This window comes from Zootoca vivipara, chromosome 2, assembly GCF_965207765.1.
Source record: "Zootoca vivipara chromosome 2, rZooViv2.hap1.1, whole genome shotgun sequence".
Lineage (NCBI taxonomy): Eukaryota > Metazoa > Chordata > Lepidosauria > Squamata > Lacertidae > Zootoca > Zootoca vivipara.
In genome coordinates this window covers 108,324,024-108,347,412 of record NC_142584.1, presented here as the reverse complement: position 1 = coordinate 108,347,412, position 23,389 = coordinate 108,324,024, and the positions used below count along the sequence as shown (strand labels likewise).

Sequence of the window (23,389 nt, the reverse complement as noted above, 5' to 3'; positions counted from 1 at the left end):
AGGGGCACCTTCCGCCGCCCGCCGAGAATGCCAGCTGCTTCTGCGCTCCTCCTGGTAGACACGGAAGTAATTGCCCCATTCACACGTGCACAAAACAGGCCCACCCCAATCCCCCCAGTTATTCCTTCTAAGAGCGCAGGTGAGCACAAGCATCAGCCAGGGTGAAGGAGCAGCCTGTGGGCTGCACAGTACTGAGGATTGGAGTGCCTATGTCTGCTACTATAACCACCAAATGGCACCATTGGCTGGGCTCAATTGTGCTTCATGTCCCACCTCCAGGAGTGGTCCAGAGGGTGGCAACAGGCCTTATCTGTGGTACCGGTAGCTCCACGTTTGCGGAATGCTCTGGTGGGATGTTTTTAATGAATTTTTTTCCCCTCTTTGTTTAAAGGAATCTGTGGGGGTTTGTTGTCGACTTATTTGGATTTAACTTGCTTTGGGTTGCCCTGGGCAAGATAAAGCAACTAACAAATTTAATAAATAAAATAATAATTAAATGAATCCCAGTTTATATGTTCCCCACTTGTGGCCAGGCCTGCCTTTGCATTACATCTGCTAAGACTATGCCACAGGAGTCATCTCTCTGGGGCATGGCATCACTGTGGGCCCATAGAGCAGATCTGGCTCAGGGAGTGTTTTTCAACAACATCCATACACAGCTTGAAAGATAAGGTGGTTTTCTAACTCAGTTGCTGTTTTATAGCTAGACTTCACAAGAAGAATGAAGTCTCATTTTGCATTCACAAAATCAGAAAACAGCAGAGTTGAAAGGGACATCCAAAGGTTCATATTGAAAACAGACAAATGAAACTGTCAGTCAACAGAGAGATGTGTCTTAAGCTTTGTCTAAACTTAAGTGACTTTTGTACTGTACATGTCTCAAACTAGCCAAGCCCTGCCCCTCCATTTCACATCCTTTGTACATTATATATACTCTTGCTGAGTAATTGTGTTCATCCAGCTTAGCTACCCAACCACCCATACTGTATTAATCATGTAAGGCATTGTAAACTACCCTGAACAATTTTTAGGCTGAACACAAGAATATATGTATCTTGCACATCCAGTTAGTGGGTGGTTTGCATCAACAGTATATATAAGAAGCCCTCAACCAAGATTGGCAGTGAGGAAATGAGATGTGGGAGGGGAGGGAATGACGTGTTTTAGAGACTAGGTTTTTAAAAATGACACTTGCAATATAAATGCCTATGTGCCTATTAAAATAATTTTTATTTACAAACATCTTTCTATCCATTTCCACAGCCTGGTGTCTTCAAGCAGATTTTTCTTCCCCTGGTGGGATTATACTTAAGTGCCCTTGCTGGTGTCTCTCTCTTTGTCTGCTTCTTCTTCTTCTCCCAGTATAGCAGCACCCAGTACCTGTAGGTCATCCAGCACAGCAAACAGAGACTCTATAGGAAGAGGGAGAAAAGCCCATAAGATCATGGAGTGATGGAGATCAGTGGATAATGCCAGTGAGGTAGATGCTCTTAACCTGGTGACCACCTGGGATGAGTGTTGAGAAGAATAGGGAAGAGCAGAAACTACTGTAGAAGGCTTCTATATCTAGCAGTTGTAAGAATTGCAAGGAATTGTGGGAAGGGAAATGGCACACATGCCAACTGTAGGATTTAATAGACATACCAAGCTGCTCTATTATCAGGGCCAGCCCTATCATTAGTCAGAGTGAAGCAGTTGCCTCATAGCCGCTTCTGAAGCCTGCCTGCTGCTGTAAAGTGTGGTGGATTAGTATGTTGAATGTTCTGTCAGCACAAGCATTTCAGCTATTCTGGAGTCGATTTTGGTGGGAGTAAGGGGGAGGGGAGCCCTGCTGTGCAAGCCGAAGTCCTTGCCCAGCGTTCTGCTGATGCAACTCACTGAATATACCTTTAGATGGAGGCTTAGATCTGGTCTTCTTGGGTGATTCTGCTGGGCCCTGGACTTCTGCGAGCCGATTCTGTCGATGCTGGACCAACAGCCCTTCCTCCCTCAAGGTAGCCTGTGCATGGAAAGAGACAGACGTTGATCGATCAACAGGCACCAATATGGGGCAGCCATGTGCCTTCACTCCTTGAACGTACCATCAGCAGATTCTTGTCCCTCTCAAGCTCCCGCAGACGTCCTTCAAGTTGTGCCATTTCCTGCTGCGTAGCAGACTCCTGCAGCTTGGCAAGTTCTTCGCTGCGAGCTTTGTCTCTTGCTGCCTGTCGCTCAGCCTGGCGTAGGGCAACCACTGCAGACACACAAAGCAGGAGGGAGGATCAAAAGAGGGATGACAAGCAGAGAGGGGAGTAAAGAATGTTTGGCTCCGCCTGCAGTGCAGCAGACTCAAAGCTACTTTATGCAGAGTCAAACCACTGATCTAGCTAGACTCGTATCATCTACTGCAACTGCCCTAGGAACACAGAGAGCAGCTGTAGACTAAGGTAGTCCCCTTCGTTCATCTGCCTCAGTATTATCCACAAAGGCTGACAGTGGCTTTCCAGGGCTTCAGGGAGGGATCTTTCTCAGCCCTACCTAGAAATGTCGGGGATTCAACCTAAGACCAATTGCATGTAAAACAGATGCTCTACCACCGGGCTACGACAACAACTACCAGTATCAGCCTTCAGGCAGGGATTTTTCCCAGTCCTCCTGCTGCAAGTGACTTTTCCCCCAAATGGAAATAGAAGTGGCTGAACTTGAGACCTTCTGCATAAAAGTATATAATCTATCCCTGAGCTGTACTGACTCTACATTAGGCAGTGTGAATCAGATGCCAAATTTTTGTCAAAAAAAGTGCCTGCTATTTAATACATGTTTTCACAAGACTCCTCCTTTTGGATTTTCTGCTTCAGGCACCAAAACATCCCCTAGTAGCCTCTTTCCATTTACAGGCAATCCACAATTTGCACAGGTGCGAAGGCAGAGCACACATATGCCTGTTTCGCCCGGCCCCCCTTTCCCAGCCACTTCCAAGTCACTGCGCTGTGTGCATCAACTGGACACATGTATATTGGTCGTTGCCTGTACAGCTGTTGTGCTGCTCACCTGCCTTTGTGTGTTCCCTCCGTGCTTCATTGAGCCCTCTCTCCATTTCTGACAGATCCTTGCGCATCTGCATTTCAATTTCAGTTACCTTCTCCTGCAGGGCTATGTAGAAAGGGCATGAAAATGACAACAGGCAGGGTTTTTGTCCCCCATCCCACAATGCCTTGCTCATTACAGTACTACATCAAGACTTTCAGGTGGCAGTACCTTCTCTGACTCTTAACTGTATTTACATGCATTCTCATGTTTGCAGTAGCCCATGGCTTCTGCCCTTGGCAGACAGCCCTTACCTTTTGCACATTGGATCACTGACAGCTCTCTCTGCTTTTCTAAATGCAGGCCCAGCCTCTCCAAGCCAAAAACAGCCCCACAGCCACAAATGGTGGCTTACCAGGAGCTAGATGAGGTGGGGAACCCTTTTCAACTCAAGTGCCACATGGTGGTGGGCAGGGCCAGGTGGAAAAATTGGGTGTGGCCAGAGGCAAAAGTGGGTGAAAAAACATGCAACGGAAGTAAGAAATACCAGAGTCAGGGGTTTCTGTTCACACCCACCTCTCTCCATCCAGGCAAGTGAGAGGCATCATCATAGTTCAATAATACACTCCAGTGAAGCAAAAGTACTTGAAGGAGGCAAGTACATGGATACATAGAATACTTTGAGATATTTTGCATCAGGTGATGGCTGACTTATCTCAGGTCCTTTTGGCCCTGCAGTGCAACTTTTCCTCAACAATCTAAGAAAGGTTTTTGTAAGGTGCAGGCCTGCCACCTTGGTGTGCTGCAAGGAAAGAAGGGATTGGCCCAGTTGCCAAACCAGGGGCCTTTCACAGGAGCAGCAAAAAACATATACCTAAAACATACAAGCCTCTTTGACAGGTATTCAACCCGAGACCCTGTGTGCGTAAGGTGTTTCAGTGGTAGAGCTCTTGTCTCATTCCAACCCAGATGTTCATCCTATGTATACGTTTGTGTGCTGCAACTGTGCGCAGGCAGTGTACTTCACTTTGTGTTTGCTTGTTTTCTGGTAGCCATGTACAAGAGGGGGGGGGGCGTAAGCAAAAGCCAATTTAAAAGCTCATCATGCCTCACCTCTGAAGTTAAAATCATTCCTTCCCCAGAAAAAAATGTAGCATGTCCCTAAGATACCTCTTTCATAATCCGCTCTTAACTGTCCCAGCTCCTGCCTCAAACTCTCTGCAGCCTCTTCACTCCTCTGTAGGTTGCTACAGGTTGCCTCCAGCTGCTTCTCTGTGGCTTCCTGTTGCTGCCTCAGTGTCTGTTCCACCAATGCCTTTGCCTCCAGCGTCTCCTGCAGGCTCTGCAACGACTCCCTCGTTTTCCTGAGCTCAAACTCCGCTGTAGGACAGAGGGGAGACAGTCAGTTGAGGGCAGTGCCCAGCAATCCAATATACCCAAATCACCTCCCCACTGCTTTTCTACACCTAGCTTCCGGGTGCCGTCACTGACAGTAGGGCCTAGTTCTGTGCCCGAACCATCTTACTACAGGTGGTGACTGGCTGAAAATAATTCCTCGCACAAATTCCCTGCACAAACTAGCAGGTCTCGGAGAATAATAGGTTAAACCTGTACTACCTGACATTAGGTCTTCTGACTGCAGGGAATTTGTTCTGTATGGAGAACTCATTCAGGTGAACCCTCACCTGTGGTCTTAAATGGTACAGAGACAGCTTTGTCACCTTAGTGGGAAGAGGGCCCAGAGTTGGTCACCTTGCTCTTTTGCTTCAGCCACTTTCTTCTCTATGAGTTGAGCCCCACGTTTGAGCTCCAGTGAGAGTTGATCCCGTTCTCTGTGCAGCATCTGTAGTTCAGCTTGAAGGTCTTCATAAGATGGCTGAATCCTGGGGAGGAAGTAGCCAGAGAGATCAGAAGTCCAGTCGTAACCCTGGACACTCAAGTGTTTCAATCGCTCAGTGGTAAAATTTTGGCTGGCTGCACTGGTTAACCAAAAAGTTGTTGTTGCCAGAATCCCACTCCTCCACAAGGCTGGGCCAAGTCCCTGAGATCATTCAACTCTGCCTTTGCTTCAGTTAGATATTTGCTGTTGGACTAGACCTTGGCTTTCAGCTCTACCCTACAAAATCCAAATGCTATTCCTAGAAACTTGGGGACTTTAATCCCCAACTTTTTCTATCTCTGCTCTAACACAGAATATATTAGGTTACAGGTAGGTAGCCGTGTTGGTCTGGGTCGAAGTAAAATAAAAAAATTCCTTCAGTAGCACCTTAAAGACCAACTAAGTTTTTATTTTGGTATGAGCTTTCGTGTGCATGCACACTTCTTCAGATACAGTGAAATAGAAGTCCCCAGGCACTTATGTAGAGAAGGGGTGGGGAGGGGTGGGGATGGGGAGGGGAGGGGGGATCACTCAGAAGGGTGGTGGAAGTGGGTGATTGACTGACTGATAGCTGTTGATGACCGAAAAACGACTGCAAATGGTTTTGCATGAAAAAGCAAGGGTTGAGATGGCTGAAGATCGCTTATCATGTATAATGAGATAAGAATCCGATATCTCTGTTCAAACCAGGTCCCTCCATGGTTTTGAGCTTGGTGATAAGTTGTAATTCAGCAACTTCTCTTTCCAGTCTATTTCTGAAATTCTTTTGTAGTAAGACAGCTACTTTGAGATCTTGTATAGAATGTCCTGGGAGATTGAAGTGTTCTCCTACTAGTTTTTCTGTCTTCTGGGGACTTCTATTTCACTGTATCTGAAGAAGTGTGCATGCACACGAAAGCTCATACCAAAATAAAAACTTAGTTGGTCTTTAAGGTGCTACTGAAGGAATTTTTTTATTTTACAGAATATATTACATTCTCTTAATTGGAGACTGAGCTTTTCAAAGGGTAAATTCTTGAATGGACTGGAACTGCAATGGCATAGGCAATGTCCCTTATTTATGTCTTAGTTTCTGTATACGAAGCAGAAATCTTAAGCATCGCAACTCTGGGTGAAGACCGTTTCGCAAAGCATTTTGTCCTTTCAGGAAGAAGTATACGCAGTCACCAACACTTCATAGTCTGCCTTTCAGCCTGTGCTAAGATTAGAGTTTTGAACTTACTTCTCATGGTCTGATCTTGTGGTGCAAGATTTCTCCTCTTGCTGAAGTCTGGCTAGTGCTATCTTCTGGCACACCAACCCTAGAAGCCATAATTATTCAGTTATTCATTGACAGAAGTGTATCAGCTATTCAAAGAAACCTAGACAAGCAGCTCATTTTGGGACTTTGGCCGCTTATATACTACCAGTAGGAGTGGGGAACCTGTGGCCTTCCATATGTTGCAAAACTGAAGCTCTCATTATCCCTGACCATTGGTCATGCTGGCTGGGGCTCATGGGAATTGTAATCCATTAATGTCTAGAGGGTCACAGTTTAGCCGCTCCTATTCTAGATTTTAGTGTTAGAGAGAAGCAAATGTATTAGTTGTTATAATATAAAGGAAGAAAAACGCAACACAAAAACAGTCCAGGTGGTCATCCCACTAATAAGTAGAACTGAAGATCCTATGAAAACATGTTGCAAAAAGAAAATATGTATGCTGACCACAATTTCCACTTAGAATGCAGGGGCGGGGGAGAGAGGTGCATGTTGACTCCACAAATTGAGAATTCTTTTTTAATAGTGCAGACTATCATAGGCCCTTGAGGCTTTACCTGCCAAAACAAATATATGTTTGGCGCCTGCAACAGAAATCCCAAGTACAGTGCTGAAAACAAAGTATGCAGATTAAGGTATGGAAATCATTGTTAAGTTTGGGTTCTGGGTTGTTGTTGTTTTCTGCACATTCATTCAAAACATGCATGCTTCATGCTGAACCACCGTGTCTCTGAAGCCTTGAAAACTATGGCAATGAAGAGTTGTTGCAGAAATAACAGGAACAGGTCAAAGAGGTGAAAAGCTACTGGGCAGGGGTGGGGAACTTCAGGCACAAAAGGTGACCCTCTAAGCCTCTATCTGGTCCTTGAGACTCTCTTCACACCTCATCCCTCTCAGGCTCTGCTTCATAAAGTCCTAGAGAGCTTTTGCCTGGCTAGAATGCATCCTTGAGTTTTAATCATGCCCCTTGTTTGCTAAATGCAGGCTAGAGGACTGAGTGAAGAACTACTGTGCAAAGGCAAAATTTACACTCATGGCTCCGCTTATTTTCTCTTTGGTCACACCTGTCATAGGCATAGGGCCCCCAGGTGGAAATGTGACCCTTGGTCTGACAAAGGTTCCCCAGTCCTGCTGTAGGGATTTTAAACTGAGAGGGATTTGCAGCACACCGGAGACTTAACAGTTTTATGCTGCTTTAACTATCATGATTTCCCAAAAAATAATTGTGGGAACCGTAGCTTAGCGAAGATGCAGTGACCTCTATTAGAAACCTCTACAATTGCTAACAGAATGACAATTCCTTTGACAGCCTAAGTGTGTGCCTGTTCAGGGACAAATTCATTGAGGCTTGCACCAAAGAAGTGTGAACAGAGTTACAGTTTGGGGGGCTAAAGCTTCAGGCAGTCATGTCAGTCCCATTCAAAAAAAAGGGCACAGAGAGAGAGAGAGGGAGGGAGGGAGGAAGGGAGAGGGAGAGAACAGAATCCTAGTCACACTTACAGTATATGGAAATTATCTCAACTGAACTCAGTGTGACCTTTCTTCTACTTAAAAGTTAAAATATGCACAGCACAATACTGGCTTGTTAAGTCTGTGGATTAAGATAAGGCACCTGAGAGATTGGAGGGGAGGGGAAAGGTTGTCTGTGGAGTCTCTGAAAATAATCTGAAGTATGTCTGGTATGTTGGGAGGGAACATTATGTGAACAGAGCAACATCTAGAGATGACAAAAAGGAAAGCACTTTAACTGTTGTGAAATTCATTAACATATGGATCATAAAGAATAAATGGGTTGTCTGCAACCATCTAAATTAGTGTTTTGACTGTAGTTCTAAATGTCAATGAGCTTAAAATAATTTAGCCAGAAGAAAGGTATAGGAAATCCCTCAGACAGGGCTGACCCAATATATTTTTGTGCCTCAGGGAAAGAACAAGAGTGCACACCTCCTTTCTGTGTACAGAAGTCAATCAGACTGGCAGTCATATCTTAACACCACTTAACACCTCTGGTGCTAGGACAATGCCCTCTGCAGCACCTAAGGCAAGTCATACAAAGACTGACAGGGGAACTTGAGCCACTACCCCTCCCTCGCAATCCACTACCTGAGGTAGCTGCCTTTAAAAGTATTTGTTTAACAAGATTTATATATCACTTGGTAGTTCTAAAAATCTTTAAGCAGCTCACAATGCAAAGTAAAGCAATAAAATTATTCAAAATATTCAAACCATGATTAAAATCAACAGTAGCTGAGAAAAAAACTGAAACTTTTCCATGCCTAGATGGGCTTGTGTAGAAACAAACACATTTTAAGCAGGCACTGGAAAAATTACAACGAAGGCACCTGCCTGATGTCAATTGGCAGGAAGTTCCAAAATATAGGTGCCACCCCACTAAAAAAATGGTTTCTTACAAGTGTGGAAGTGTATTATGTAAATAAGGTAAAGGACGGCCAAGGGAGCTGGCGTTTGTCCACAGACAGCTTTCTGGGTCATGTGGCCAGCATGACTAAACCGCTTCTGGCACAACGCAACACTATGATGGAAGCCAGAGTGCACGGAAACGCCGTTTAACTTCCCGCCACAGTGGTATCTATTTACCTCCTTGCACTGGTGTGCTTCTGAACTGCTAGGTAGGCAGGAGTGGGGACAGAGCAATGGGAGCTCACTCCGTCACGGGGATTTGAACTGCCAACCTTCTGATCAGCAAGCCCAAGAGGCTCAGTGATTTAGACCACAGCACCATGTCCTTAAAGTATTATGTAGCCCCTGTAACAGTGCTAGTTCTGCAGATCGAAGGAGTTAATTGGGCAAATACAGGGTAAGACAATCCCACAAGTTAACTGGTTCCAAACTGTTAAAGGCAAATCAGCAACCAGCACAGATCTCTGAGCAGAGGTGTTATAATGCTGACACCTGTGCTGAAGTACTCTGCACCAACTGTGGTTTCTAGATCAAGTGCGAGGGAAACCCTACACAAGTGCATGGCAGTAATCCAACCTTGAGGCCACTACACCAGACTTACGTGGCACAGAATTTTCATGAATGAATAAGGAGGCCTTCAGCACACAATGACCTCGTTCACATACAACACTAAATCAAACCAGTTTAGCGCAAATAGGCAGGTTCCTGAACAATCCATTGTTTCAGCCCTGATTCTAATGCCACAAGAAGCCAAACCATGACTTGCCTCACAGCATCCAAAGGACCAAAGCAACCACAATCTCATTCTGACAGTCCATAGATCTATGCTAAGTCATGGTTTGACCTTATTGTAAGATGGAAACTGAGCAAGTGCCCCCATCTGCATATTTTCAAGTGTGTATCCACCACCATGAGGGTAGGATCCTAGCTCATAAATAAAAACAATGCAAACAAAGTAAAGAGATTATAATATTATGGTTAACGTAGCTTCACCAGTTATATGGAAGTAATTGAGTCTCATGTGGGTCAAGATATGCCCAGCAAGAATATCAAGATTTGGGTTTGGCGATGAAGGTTGTATAATGTCTAGATTGCAAAATGGCTTTCCACCATTACCTTGGACAGTGTCAACTCTCTTGGCTGCGAAAGCAACTCTGTTTCCCAATCCCATGAGGCGTGACAAGGCTGCTCTCCATGATTCTTCCTGTCCAGTCAGTTGCTGGCTTAGCCTGTGGAGCAGAAGAAGACACAGCATCTTAGCCTGGACTTTAAAAGGAGGAGTAAAAAACCATTAAATGAAAGTTAGCCAAGAGCAAGGAAGGAGGAGGAAGACTTCAGTAAATTGGAGGTGTCAAATAAATGGCCTTTGGGCTTTCTCAAGCTCTCTGCAGTCCTCAATACCTGGAAGACCAACGGTTCCACACAGAGCTGGGGAAATTCAACCATTACTGTATTGCTTTGTCCTTCCCAGTTACCTGCTGACAAAGTCTCCCAGGCCCCGAAGGGCATTTTCAGAGGTCTCTGCCCTCCGTTGAAGATCCTGTGCCAACTCATTCGAGCGCAATGCCTCTGCCTGCAGAGTCTGGAAGGAAGGAGAAAGCTCCAAGCAATACTGCCCCCCTGAAAGAGAGAGGCCCTAAACTCATTTGTCAAGGACTGCCCTCTCCCTCCACCCTTCAGCATCACCCTTCAGCTCTTAAGCCTGTTTTAATGGGGGAAAGGATGTACCCCTTTCTAATCTTGTCTTCTTGGGCAAGGGGCGTATGAGAACTTACTTTGTTTCTCACTCTTTCCATATCAGCTTCAGCAGATTTGTCTTCTAGGCTGTGGAGCAACAGTGCCACCTTCTGGTCCCTGGACCCTACTTCACCTTCTAGCTCTTTGACCTGTAGGCAGAAAATTAAGACCTGGCTTATTACCACGTAAGCTTTGCATTTAACAATTTGCCTGCTAACACATGCAAGCAAGCAAACTTGAAGGAGAGCGGCAGATTGCTTTCAAGAGACGCCCTGAGACCCCGAGGTATAGGGTGGTGTATCAATTCAAAAAAATAACAATCATTTCATCTCCAACCAAAGAAGAAAGATAGCAGATATCTTGAAGGACTTCTCCCTCTTCTGATAGTCTGGTTGGTAGGCAATTTTTATTGTATTTTTTTACTAGCCTGGTAACAGTTTCCAGGCTCCACAACGAGCATGAATTCAGATATCTCTGTAATCCTCACAGAAACCTCAAATTCCCCACCTGGAGAACCCAGGAGTCCTGGCTCACAATTCTCATGCTCTTCCACACTCCATTTTCAAAAAACCTACCTAGGAGCTTGGGCTTTCAGGTTCTCCCTGCTCCACTCCAACACAGCCCCCTCCCTCAAATCAAGCACATACCTTCCTTTCTAGCACTTTGGTGGTATCTCTGTGACTGAGCTCTTGAGATTTCAGCTGCACCAGGAGACAAAATACTTTCTCCCGCCACCGAGTCAGCAGGTACTGCCATTTCTGAGACGATTCAGGCCGAAGAGGATCCTCAAGCTGCACCTGAAAAGATCAAACATTAAAGAAAACAGCTTTTAAGAAGGGTGTGTTTGTACCCAATACCCAGTCAATAAAAAGAACTATTTTGAATAGTTTGCAGTTCTGTAATCTACTACAGTGGTACCTCGACTTACGAATAACTCTACTTACGAATGTTTCTACTTACGAACGGAGCTCCGTCCGCCATCTTGGATGCAGTTTAGATAGGATTTTTTTCTACTTACGAATTTTTAGATAGGGTTGCTTCGACTTACGAATTTTTTCTCCCAATGCATTCCTATGAGATTCGACTTACAATTTTTATCGACTTACGAATGTGCGTTCGGAACGGATTAAATTCGTAAGTAGAGGTACCACTGCATTTGGGACCCACAAGGCTACTATTCTTCGCTATCGTACCCACTGCCCTCAAATGTATCTACCTTCTTGCTGATCTCCATCTCCTGTAGCGTCAGAATATCGTTGAGGGAAGTTAGGCGAACCTGCAGCAGCTCAGCTGTAATTTTCAGGGCATCCTTCTCTTCTTCCAGTTGCTGAAATAGAAGCAAAGTAATGTTGCAATCATACTGCATACTCATAAATCCATGCAGAAGAAAAGGAGCTCTGCTATTTGAAGTGCCTTGTGTTACCTTTCCTATCCTGGGCTGCTTCCATACTGGGCATTTCATGTGGAACTTTGTTCTTTTACGTTTTATGGGGCATCTGCATGCTATCATGAACAAAGTATTCCATTTCTGTTTCCTGTGTTCAACATTCCTTCCTCCACCCCCCTGAACTCTGAAAATCTGACTTTTTAAAAAGCACAGTAGAACAGTTTGCACAATTTCTCCAGGTACTGGCGATTCATCAAGCAACTCTTCTGTAGATTGTATGTACTGCTCTAGTCATTTCTGAGGTTGGGGGTTAAACTTCAGGCATGCAGATGAAATTAGGCCTGGTAGGGTTCCTAACTTGGCCTGGGAAGTCCGTTTCCCCAAAACTGTGACCATCTGCCCCTCTTCTGATGTTATATGTCATGGGGTGGCCAACTCCAGAGAGACTGCGATCTACTTTCAAGTTTAAAATCTGCTAGTGATCTACCCCATTTTTTTATGAGTTCAGCTCAAACTTGTTGACCTTTTTTTAGGGAGGGAAAATGCCCCCCTTTATAGGGGTTCAGCTCAAATTTTGATTGGAGTTTGGCATAAGGTTGTAGAGCGCTTTTTTTGTGAACAGGGGAAATGCATTCACACCTCACCTCTAGGAAAGAGGGGGCGGGGCCGGGTGCTCCTAGGGAAAAGCAAAGGAAAAGGAGCTCAGGATCGACGTGCAGGGGGGCAGCTGCACCCCCCAAGAAGCAAAAAAAATAGTTATAAAGAGCCCTCTTGCTCTCCCGCCTCAGCAACGTGTCAGCAATTGACTGGTAGATCCTTGGGAGTCTGGGCCTCACCCCCTAGGCCAGGTGTAAAGGGCCTTGCAGAAAATATCGTCATTCAAGAAGAATCCTGCTCAGCGGAGATGGAGGAAAGCCATGCATCCCAAAGCTCACTTGAAGGACATCAAAGCCCACCTTCTTGGGCGTGGACCTGGATCTGATAGTACACAAAGGAAAGAAATCCAGAAGAGGAACAAGCTAATGGGAACAAGGACACAAATGTGAGAGAACACATAAAAGAGCCCTCCATGTGACTCCCTGCAACAGGGAATAGTAAAGTATCAGATCCAGGTCCACGCAGATCGCTCCATACAAACACACCCCTCGCACACCAGCATTTCCGCTTCCAGAAGCGTAATGCTTCTCTTACTTACATCTCTAATTATCTTTCAACCCAAATTGTGAAGACCAGGCTGTGGGGCATGAAGGCTGCTCCCTGCATGCAATTTAATTCACAAGAAAAGGCGGTGAGCTCATTCAAGGTATTTTGTTTTTATGTAACAGTTCAGATCTTGCAACACTTATTCTGATTGCTAATGTCAGTTTGTCCATTTAAGCAGAATTAAAGCACTCTGGTGCAACAAATCCACTTTTTTAAAGGACTTATTTGCGGTTAGGGCACTGACAAGGCAATGCACTAAAAAGTGTACGGTAAATTACTGATGGCAGAACCCAGAAGCAAATCAGGATGAATGCTAAATATTGGCATCATCTAACTTCCACGTAAATTTTGTGCAAGCAAATCACGTTGAATGCTTAATTTTATTCTTTTTTTTTTTAAGGATCTGCATGAGCAGAGAGCCTTTGCCTCTTTCTATGGCCGCGCTTCGCAAGACGAAGAAAATTATGTTGTCTTACGAATGCCTCGCGCAACGCAAAACTCTTTCATCTAGCGAGTTTTTCGTTGTGCGAGGCATTCATAAAGCGAGGCACCACTGTATGTTCTAAGATGTTTAAAATAGTCAAAAAGACAACAGCTTTTAATTCCTCTGAATTTTATATCTACTTTCCATTTTTCAAAGCTGGATCCCAAAGTTATTTCAGGCAGAATAGTTGGATTTTTAGGCCCATTGCTTTGCTGAAGTTAATCACACACACACACACACTGCAGTGGAAACTGCATGCAGCTGAGCAGCTCACATTCGGAGCATCAACACAGAAAGGAACAGAAAGAAAGTGACACAAATATTTTGATTGAAGTGTCTTAGAAAACGATTTTAAATCATGGACACCTTGGTTCTGAAAATGGTGTTGCCTGTATTGGTGTGAGTGATGGGGTCCCATGGCACAAAATTTCATGTGGTCCCAGTGCAAAGGAAAAGAGCAAAGATCTTCTCCCTTACTATAATGTCCAAACAAGATGTGATGGGGAAGAAGAATGATAGGTTTGTAAGGAGTCTTCAATAATTTTGCCAAGGAAATTCTTATTGTTCAAGGCCTAATTCTATTAGCCTCTCTTGTGATCCTTTATGAAATGCATTCAGGACCATCGAACAAATCTGTACTGAGATACACCTATCACCATTTTGACTATTGGAACTGCTCTGAATCTGACTTCAGGAAGAACGTGTTTTAACTGCAGAGTGTCCTGGAAAAGACACTCTGCATTAGGAAAGAAGGGAACTGAGTTCCCTCCCATTTTCCACTTTCCTGATGTTCCAAATGACCAGTACCCTGGAGTTATGATTTGTATTGTTGTCAGGATTCTAACTGGCCTAACTGACCTAAGAATTCTGCAGAGCAGTTGCTGCTGTGGCTGGCTGCTCAGGTGAAAGTCAGCTCAGTGGCCAGCAGCTTAGTCTACTTGAGGCTCAGGAGCACCTAGCAAATACTGGTCGATTCCTGGCACACTAGACTCTAGCTGAATAACGCATTTCAGGTAAGTTTATGGATTAAACGTTCCTCACTATGCCATCAGGTGTGTTTATGCTCTGTGGAAAAGGATAGCTGCAGTGGCAGATAGCAAAACAGCGAAATCATGAGCAGATTCCCATCCACAACAGGTTGCTGAGGTTATGACCATTTTCACAGGACCGATGCAACAGTATATTAAATCAGTAGCAGTGTGTTGGAAGGAAGTATGTGTGTCGGCTTCTCTGGATCAGATGTCTATACCTAACCAGGGGGTGGGAGGGAGCAGGGGAACTCTTTCTTTTGCTGCTTCTTTCTGACCATGGAAGGAAGAATGCAGGAGGGAGGATGTCCTTCAATGACTAGACATGCTTGTTATTCCCTCTCTCATTGCATGTTGTCTTCTCTTTTGTTTCCAGGATGCCTGCCAATGTCTCCCTGAGTCTTCTCTCCAAACCCCGCCTGCGGTTGAGAGAAGGCTCTCTGTTGGTGAGGTGGCTGAGCTTAGTTTCTCGCCTCCAGTTATGTGCGTTCTTGACGGAGATTTTGGGCTGGATGATGTGCATTGCAACAACAGCCAGTGTGAACTGGAGAGTGTGGCGTGTAGAAAACATCGATGGAAACGCCTCTGGAAACGTCTGGATTGGAATCTGGGCTGTCTGTTTTTGGAGAGACCCTTCTAACGATGGCAACTCTTTTTGGCATTGTGAAGTGCTCCATGAGAAATATCCACGCCTCCCAAGGGAAATTTTTATTGCTCAGAATTTAATGGCATTAGCTTCCATTATGAATTCAGCGGCCCTAGTGTTAATATCATTTGCCTTGTACAATGTTTTTGAGCCCAGAAAACATAAGGATTTTGTGTTAACCTTTTTTAGGATTGGAGCTTTCCTGAACTTATTTGCAGGGATACTTGTCCTGATTTCTGTGATATGGAACATGTCTGCTGTCTTGCAAAATGGGGAAATCAACTTCCCAGACAAATTTGAATTGCCTCCAATTCCCAGCGAGCAGCATATAGGACTATTACCTAGGCTATATCGCTGCGGGTTTCCAGCTGCTGAGTGCAGCATTTGTTGTGATTGAGATATTTTGCGTCAAGTCCCCCGCAATAGAGACACGTGAAATAGAAACTGTAATGGTGATTACCCCAGGAAGTGTGGTAAAAACCGAGAGTCTAACTACTTGTTCGAAGTGTGGTTCTCTGCTGGATCTGGTAATTCGAGAGGAAACATGCTCAGTGATGGAGGAAAGCGATGTAGAAAATATTGTAATTCAAGAGGAATCCTCCTCAGTGGATATAGAGGAAAGCCATGAATCCCAAAGGTCACCTGAAGGACATCTAAGCCCACCTGAAGTCCCAAAACATACCATTATACATGTGATTCCCTGCAACAGGGAATAATAAACATCTCTTTCATTTCCCTGGAGGAGTGTTTATTGGTAGTACCTTGAATAAATAGACAAATTTGGGATTTTTATTCCTTTTAATGCTATAGGATATAATCTTTTGATGTTATAGGACAGGGGTTGCCAACTTCCAAGAGACTGCGATCTACTCACAGAGTTAAAAACTGACAGTGATCTACCCCCTTTTGGGGGGTTCAGGTTGAGGTTGAGCTTTTTTTAGGAAGGAAAGCCCTGTTTGGGGGGATTCAGGGCAAACATGTAGAGCTTTTTTAGGGGAGCCAAAGTTGCTGAGCTTCTTTGGGGGGAGCCAGTGATCTACCACAGACGTCTACCAGTAGATCACGATCTACCTGTTGGACATGCCTGTTATATGTAATGCCAGGTATGGGACAGGTAAAGGCAGGGCTAGGAACAATCAGAAATCTTAAAGTGCTCTCTCCATTGTTCCACTATGGCTCAAGCACCACCCACCCCCATCTGAAGCTAGAGAAAGGGCAACAGGATGGTTATTTGGATTCTAGAAGGATGGAAGCAAAGTTGGTATTCCACTTGTAGCTTAAAGCACAACAGCAACACTTAAGAGTGGTTGGGACAACCCAGTCAGATAGGCGGGGTATAAATAATAAAATATCATCATCATCATCATCACCACCACCACTTAGATGCTGCTAACTGTCCATGTCTGAAAAGCCCCCAGGTCTCACCTGCACTCTGCTCATAAGTTGGTCCCGTTCAGCACTAGGCTGCTTTGACTCCTGTTCCCCAACATAGGTCTTCAGCTGCAGGAGCAAAGCATTCTGGGAAGCCAGCTCTGCCTCAGCTGCACTGAAGGAGAAAAATACAAAGGGTTGCCTTGGTACAGCCTGGAGACAAGCCAGTGAGCCCTAATAATAATAATAATAAATTTTTATTTATACCCCACCCTCCCCAGCCAGGGCCGGGCTCAGGGCAGCTAGCACCAAATATAAATTACAATAAAGTGTAATAGAAAAAAGACACAAACAGTTAATTAAAATACAGCTTAAATTGCAGCCTCATTTCAGTAGTAGCCCATAAATCAAGACCATAAGACCACATCAGACATTCACCCGAGCCAGCTATCCATGCTGGTCCTACATGGGCCAGCAAAAAAACCAAGGGAAGATTTATACTGTATACCAAATCCCATATAAGGGGTTGGAGTGAGTCTAAGCCGAAGGCCAGGCGGAACAGCTCCATCTTTCTGGCCCTGTGGAAAGATGTCAAATGCTGCAGGGCCCTGGTCTCTTGTGACAGAGCGTTCCACCAAGTCGGGGCCAGTGCTGAAAAGGCCCTGACCCTAGTTGAGGGCAATCTAACCTCCTTGAGGCTTGGGACCTCCAAAGTGTTGTTATTTATGAACCTTAAAGTCCTCTGCAGGGCATACCGGGAGAGACGGTCCCGTAGGTACGAGGGTCCTAGGCCGCATAGGGCTTTAAAGGTCAAAACCAGCACCTTAAACCTTAACCTGAAAGGTAAGGGACCAACTTAGAGGAAAAGAACCTGAAGGAGTGATCACACCTGAGTTGGTTCTGGAGAACATCCCTCTTCTCCCTTAACTGGACAGCCTCCTTCTGCTGAGCCCCCAAATCCTGTTGGAGTGCCCACAGCTGCTGATTCAGGGACGCAACTTCAGCCCCGTGGACTTCAGAAAGCTTGGACAACTGTGGGAAGAGGGGAAGAGGCTAACATCCTGGTAAGCAGCGACCACCTGCTATTCACACTACTCTTCCAGAAAACCTAGGAATGGAGTGTTCTGTTGGTGGAAGGAATGGAGAAGCTGCGGCCCACCAAAAGCTGATGCACTGTCATTCCCCATTACCCCTGACAACTGGCTATGCTGTCTAAAGCTGGTGGTAACTGGAGTACAATAGCATTTGAAGGACCACCACTTTCCACCCCTTGCAGAGCCTGCCTTATCTAGCAGAGATGCCAATCCAAGTTTTAATTCTGCACCCACTCAAAACAACTTTTTCTCCCAGAATGCTTTCTTTTGAGCGCTCACCTCTGCCTGGTGCTCCTTGAGCACGGTCTCTAGGCACTCTCGCACCCTTTCCTCTTGAATTCTCTGCTCAGCTTCTGCTTTTTCAAGGGCCCCCTGCAGCTCTCCTCGCGCCAGCCCAACTTCATGTCTGGATCTTTCCTTGGTCAACTCCAGCTCCTCTTTCAGGGAATCGGCCTCCAAGCGCCTCTGCCTCCTAAGCTCCTCCAGCTCTACCTTGAGAGCCTCAATTTCCAGTTTGCTGCTGCTCCTGACTTCCTCCAACTCTGCCTTCAAGCCAGCAGCCTCTGCCTTGCTCCGGCTTTTTAGTATTGCAAGCTCGCTCTGAAGGTCAGAGAGGGTGTTTTCTCGACTGGCCGCTGCTGCTTCTTGCTGGGCTGAGGCAACTCGGAAGGCAGCAAGCTCTGCCTCCAGTCGCTGGATCTCGTGGAGCTGGTGGGAGATGATCTCAGCCTGTTGGGACATGGCCAAGGTGTGACATATGCTTGAGGGCTCAGCTCCTCTATCCAAAGACCTGTAAGATAAAGAATTTGATAAAGGTCCTCCCACCTCCAGGGGGCACCATTTTATGTCCTGCTGGTTACGGTAGTTCAAAAGTTCAGGGTGTTTCCAGTCTAAGGGCTGCTGTTCAAGGAGTGAGCTGGTCACAAGCTGAACTCTAATGTATGCAATGCTTCCCAGGAAAAGGAGAGAAGAGCACCAGAGAGATACAGCAAATAGAGCAAAGCTGGGGTACAATGTGCCTAGCAGGAGATGCTCTCATTTCTCATTGTACTCAGTTCTTCAGTGGAGAACCACAAGTTAAGGGAAGTGTCTCATAAAATCTATTTTTATGGCTGCAAACCTACAAAAACATATACAGTGGTACCTTGGTTCTCAAACGCCTTGGTTCCCAAACGCCGAAAACCCAGTAGTGTTCTGGTTTTTGAACGTTTTTCGGAAGCTGAACATCTGATGCGGCTGTCGGCTATTGTTTTCAGGGAACCTATGCCAATCAGAAGCCGCGTCTTAGTTTTCGAATGTTTCGGAAGTCAAACGGACTTCCGGAATGGATTAAGTTTGGCGCTTTTGTTTTTGCTGTTTCTTTTGCGTTTTTGTTTTTGAGGCTTTTTTGGTTAATTTGTTTTTGACTGTGTGGAACTCAGTTCAGCTACTGATTGATTGTGTGACTGCGGAAATGGATTAAAAAAAAACCCCAATCCAAACAATGACTATCATCAGTGCAGGTAAGAAAAAAATAGTAATTTTAATTTCTATCATCTACAATACTGTCTTACTTATTTTATAGTACAGTACATTGATTATTGCTTTCATTTTATGGATCAATGGTCTTCTTAGATAGTAAAATTCATGTTAAATTGCTGTTTTAGGGTTGTTTTAGGTTGTTTTTTAAAGTCTGGAACGGATTAATAAATTTTGCATTACTTTCTATGGGAAAGTGCGCCTTGGTTTTGGAACGCTTTGGTTTTGGAACGGACTTCCAGAACAGATTAAGTTTGAGAACCAAGGTCCCACATACTTGTTTTTACATTCTTGTTTTAATTCACCTGTGTTTTGATTAATGTTTTTGCACTATTTTGTGTAAACTGCTTAAGAGATTGTTTTTTAATTACCTATAAATGCCGTTAAATAAGTAAAATGATGTTCATAATTGGATGGTATAAGGTGAAATGGATAAGAGGAAAGGGGGAAATTGTAGGGGTCATTTCACCTGGTTCTGGTTCCTGGTTCTTCTGTCTTATCTCCCTTTGTGGCCCATCTGTGGAGTTCATCCTTCAATCTCTGGTTTTCTTGCTTGAGTTCAACTACCTCATAGTTAGGAAGGCAAGGGGCATCCCAGGGTACTGTAGTGGACACAGGTAGAGGTGGTGCTGACCGGCTCTGGAAATGTGAAGGTGGGATCAACTCCTGTGGCCCTAAGAAAGAAATGACAGCAGATTGCTATGACATTAGATTGCCACCTAGCCCTGTTAGAAAGAGTTTAAGTGCAGGAAATAGGGTGATCTGGAAAACTAGTGAAAAAATCCTTCCTTATGCTGAAATGTGAATACTGTGCACCATCTACATTTAAGGCCCAGAGCCTAGGGCTTGCCGATCAGAAGTTCAGCGGTTCGAATCCCCACGACGAGGTGAGCTCCTGTTGCTCGGTCCCTGCTCCTGCCAGCCTAGCAGTTCAAGAGCATGTTTAAGTGCAAGTAGATAAATAGGTACCGCTCCAGCGGGAAGGTAAACAGCGTTTCCGTACACTGCTCTGATTCGCCAGAAGCGGCTTAGTCATGCTGGCCACATGACCCGGAAGCTGTCTGTGGACAAACACCGGCTCCCTCAGCCTATAGAGCGAGATGAGCACCACAACCCCAGAGTTGTCCGTGACTGGACCTAATGGTCAGGGGTACCTTTACCTTTACAACTTGCTAGTTTTTTTAAATCACACTTGCCAGACAACAGAGGTTTCTGGGAAGTTTCCAAAGGCAGCCCCATGTACTTTACAGATATTTAATCTAGAGTCCAGCAAGATATAGGTAACAGTGGCTGAACTCTCTTTGCATCATAAGCAGGCAGTAAACATTTTAAAAATTAGTGCGGGAATGAGATAATAAATTTGCTCTTGCTTTACCAGTGGGCTTTAAACCTCTGAATGCAGCAGGTGGGTTCAGCCGTCTGTCTGAATCATTTCTTCTGTCCATGGTCCCAAGTCACTGTCCTTCAAAAGATATAGAAATGTTTACCTAATCTAATTAGATATTTTCAGGCTTGAACCGCAAGCTCTAAAACAGGCCTAACTCATATGAAACACCACCACCACCATAATAGCGCTCAATGAGGCCATACTATATACTACTAACATCTTACGGAAGTAATATAAAAGAATGCAGTTTTTATCAATGTAATAATATATAATGATGCACTGTTCTTCAAGAAATCACAGAAGCCTATTTTGGCATCAAGTAGTATATAAATAAAAAGACAGATAAGATGACTTGCTCACTCTCTAGACTCATTTTGGTCCTATGGGCCATACATAAAACCCAGGAAGCTTTTTGACTTTTATGCAGGCAGTTTGTAAACCCTTGGGAAAAAATAATGGGATCCACACACTTCCTTTTCAAGATTTGGTCGAGTCTCCCATCGCTGACAAAGCTTTCTATTTCGAGTTGATCGTAAAAACCACTGCTTCACTTCATCTAGAGAACAGTTTCCCAAACTGGGGGTCTCCAGCTGCTTTTTTTGGACTACAATTCCCATCACCCCTAGCTAGCAGGACCAGGGATGATGGGAATTGTAGTCCTAAAACAGTCGGAGCCCCCCCCCCCCCGTTTGAGAGAACCTGGTCTGGAACCCCATTTCTCCCCTTGTCAGCTGCTTCCCACATCCCCACTCATGGGCTACGCTGCTTCTGGGAGCCGCTGAGCCCTAACTCGCCACCACTGAGGGGCGGCGGCCCGTTTCCTCTCAAACCTCCGCCGACGCCGACTAACGCTCCACCAACCGACCCGGAGCCCGGACTGCTCATGCGCGCGCCGCGAGCCCGCTCCGAGGAAACGAACGCAAAGGCACGCCCTACCCTTCAGCGCAAAGCCAATCGGAACGGAGCGAGGCGTGATGGGCGGCCGGTCGGGCGCGTGAATGAAGTCAGTGCCAAATCGGCGGGGCGAGGGTCTGAAGGGAAAGCGAGCCGCCGCGGCCCGCCCCTTGTGAAATCAGCCAATCAGGGGACGGTGTAGCGTAAGTGACAAATCGCCTTGCTGAGCGTTCGAGATGCTGCTATCGGTGTCTCGGCAACCGCTGCTAATACCTTGGATAGGAAAGAACGGCCGGCCCAATAGCGAGGAAGGAGGGGTCGAAGAGTGTGCTCACGCCCCATTTCTGAACTACCCAATCAGGAAGCTCCTTGACTGGACGTCAATGGCTTTCTGCCTGTTCCAAAAGCTGTTTCTACAAAAATATGGGATTCTTTCTCTCTCGCCGCCCCCCGCCCTTTCATTGACCTTTGGCAGCAGGAATTGCTCATCTTGCCAATATGTCTAACCTGCTCCTTTTTTTGGTAAAGATTTTTATTATTATTTGGTTTAATAATGCATATAAAACAGGTTTTGTACACAGCACCTTGAATTTATTCTCAAGCAGATCGAAGATTCTCTTGAGCATCCACACCAAACACAATCCGGGATTTGTTGATTTGAGTCTTTATGCACACATTTTCTATCAACTTACAATTGCAGAGGTTCTCTGACCAGCTGCCTATTTCCTGCTCTTGTATGACCCCAGCACACCTTATGGATGGCAAGAACTTTGAACCATTAACAAAAAGTAAAATGTATTTCAGCAAAAGCACAATCATTTGAGGCATATCAAAATAAGGACAAAATGGCATTTCTAATCTAACCACTCCTCAGACTCCTAGAAATTGTATGTGTGAGTCGGATTTCTTATTTTAAAGATTACAGAATCGTAGTTATGTGAGGCTACAATATAAACATGCTTATATTAGGGAGTAAGCCCCAATAAATACAGTGGGACAAAGTGCACGGTTGTCACCGTTGTTGTTGTTTAGCCGTTTAGTTGTGTCCGACTCCTCGTGACCCCATGGACCACAGCACGCCAGGCACTCCTGTCTTGCATTGCCTCCCGCAGTTTGGTCAAACTCATGTTCGTAGCTTCGAGAACACTGTCCAACCATCTCGTCCTCTGTCGTCCCCTTCTCCTAGTGCCCTCAATCTTTCCCAACATCAGAGTCTTTTCCAAGGATTCTTCCCTTCTCATGAGGTGGCCAAAGTATTGGAGCCTCAGCTTCACGATCTGTCCTTCCAGTGAGCACTCAGGGCTGATTTCCTCAAGAATGGATAGATTTGATCTTCTTGCAGTCCATGGGACTCTCAAGAGTCTCCTCCAGCACCATAATTCAAAAGCATCAATTCTTTGGCGATCAGCCTTCTTTATGGTCCAGCTCTCACTTCCATACATCACTACTGGGAAAACCATAGCATTAACTATACGGACCTTTGTAGGCAAGGTGATGTCTCTGCTTTTTAAGATGTTGTCTAGGTTTGTCATTGCTTTTCTCCCAAGAAGCAGGCGTCTTTTAATTTCGTGACTGCTGTCACCATCTGCAGTGATCAAGGAGCCCAAGAAAGTAAAATCTCTCACTGCCTCAATTTCTTCCCCTTCTATTTGCCAGGAGGTGATGGGACCAGTGGCCATGATCTTGGTTTTTTTGATGTTGAGCTTCAGACCACATTTTGCGCTCTCCTCTTTCACCCTCATTAAAAGGTTCTTTAATTCCTCCTCACTTTCTGCCATCAAGGTTGTGTCATCTGCATATCTGAGGTTGTTGATATTTCTTCCGGCAATCTTAATTCCGGCTTGGGATTCATCTAGTCCAGCCTTTCGCATGTATACAGAGCTAAAGAAGGCCTCTCAAAGTGTATTGCATCCAATATTCTCTCCATAGCGAAGGGGGAGGAATGGCTTCACTTTTGTGGAGGAAACTTATTTTGAGAGGGGGTTGGATCCACACTAAATCAGGTCTCATTGAAAACTAGTGCAAAAAAGACAGTCACCTATGAATAACTCCCAATGATTCCAATAGATACTAAGG

General features: G+C 45.1%; 1 protein-coding gene and 1 pseudogene across 3 annotated transcripts; one reads left to right on the top strand and one right to left on the bottom strand.

Moving 5' to 3' along the window:
* Positions 1 to 1,203: 1,203 nt before the first annotated feature.
* CCHCR1 (coiled-coil alpha-helical rod protein 1) lies at positions 1,204 to 21,493 on the bottom strand. 3 transcript variants are annotated; one of them, XM_088663440.1, is made up of 18 exons: positions 21,356 to 21,493; positions 20,408 to 20,494; positions 19,502 to 19,706; positions 17,794 to 18,304; positions 17,310 to 17,452; positions 16,475 to 16,595; positions 11,518 to 11,628; positions 10,949 to 11,098; positions 10,340 to 10,450; positions 10,040 to 10,146; positions 9,681 to 9,793; positions 6,108 to 6,186; positions 4,759 to 4,889; positions 4,177 to 4,386; positions 3,031 to 3,132; positions 2,082 to 2,233; positions 1,888 to 1,999; positions 1,204 to 1,412 (listed from the first exon to the last, which is right to left on the bottom strand). In XM_088663440.1, the coding sequence occupies exons 2-18, from the start codon at positions 20,475 to 20,477 to the stop codon at positions 1,309 to 1,311; spliced, it is 2,532 nt and encodes an 843-aa protein (XP_088519566.1). In that variant the 5' UTR covers positions 20,478 to 20,494; positions 21,356 to 21,493; the 3' UTR covers positions 1,204 to 1,308. The 3 variants fall into 3 exon arrangements, with proteins under 3 accessions (XP_088519566.1, XP_034962920.1, XP_088519565.1); XM_035107029.3 differs by lacking the exon at positions 21,356 to 21,493 and adding an exon at positions 21,250 to 21,340; XM_088663439.1 differs by lacking the exon at positions 21,356 to 21,493 and adding an exon at positions 20,890 to 20,971.
* LOC148687042 (uncharacterized) lies at positions 14,698 to 15,765 on the top strand (annotated as a pseudogene).
* Positions 21,494 to 23,389: the final 1,896 nt, after the last annotated feature.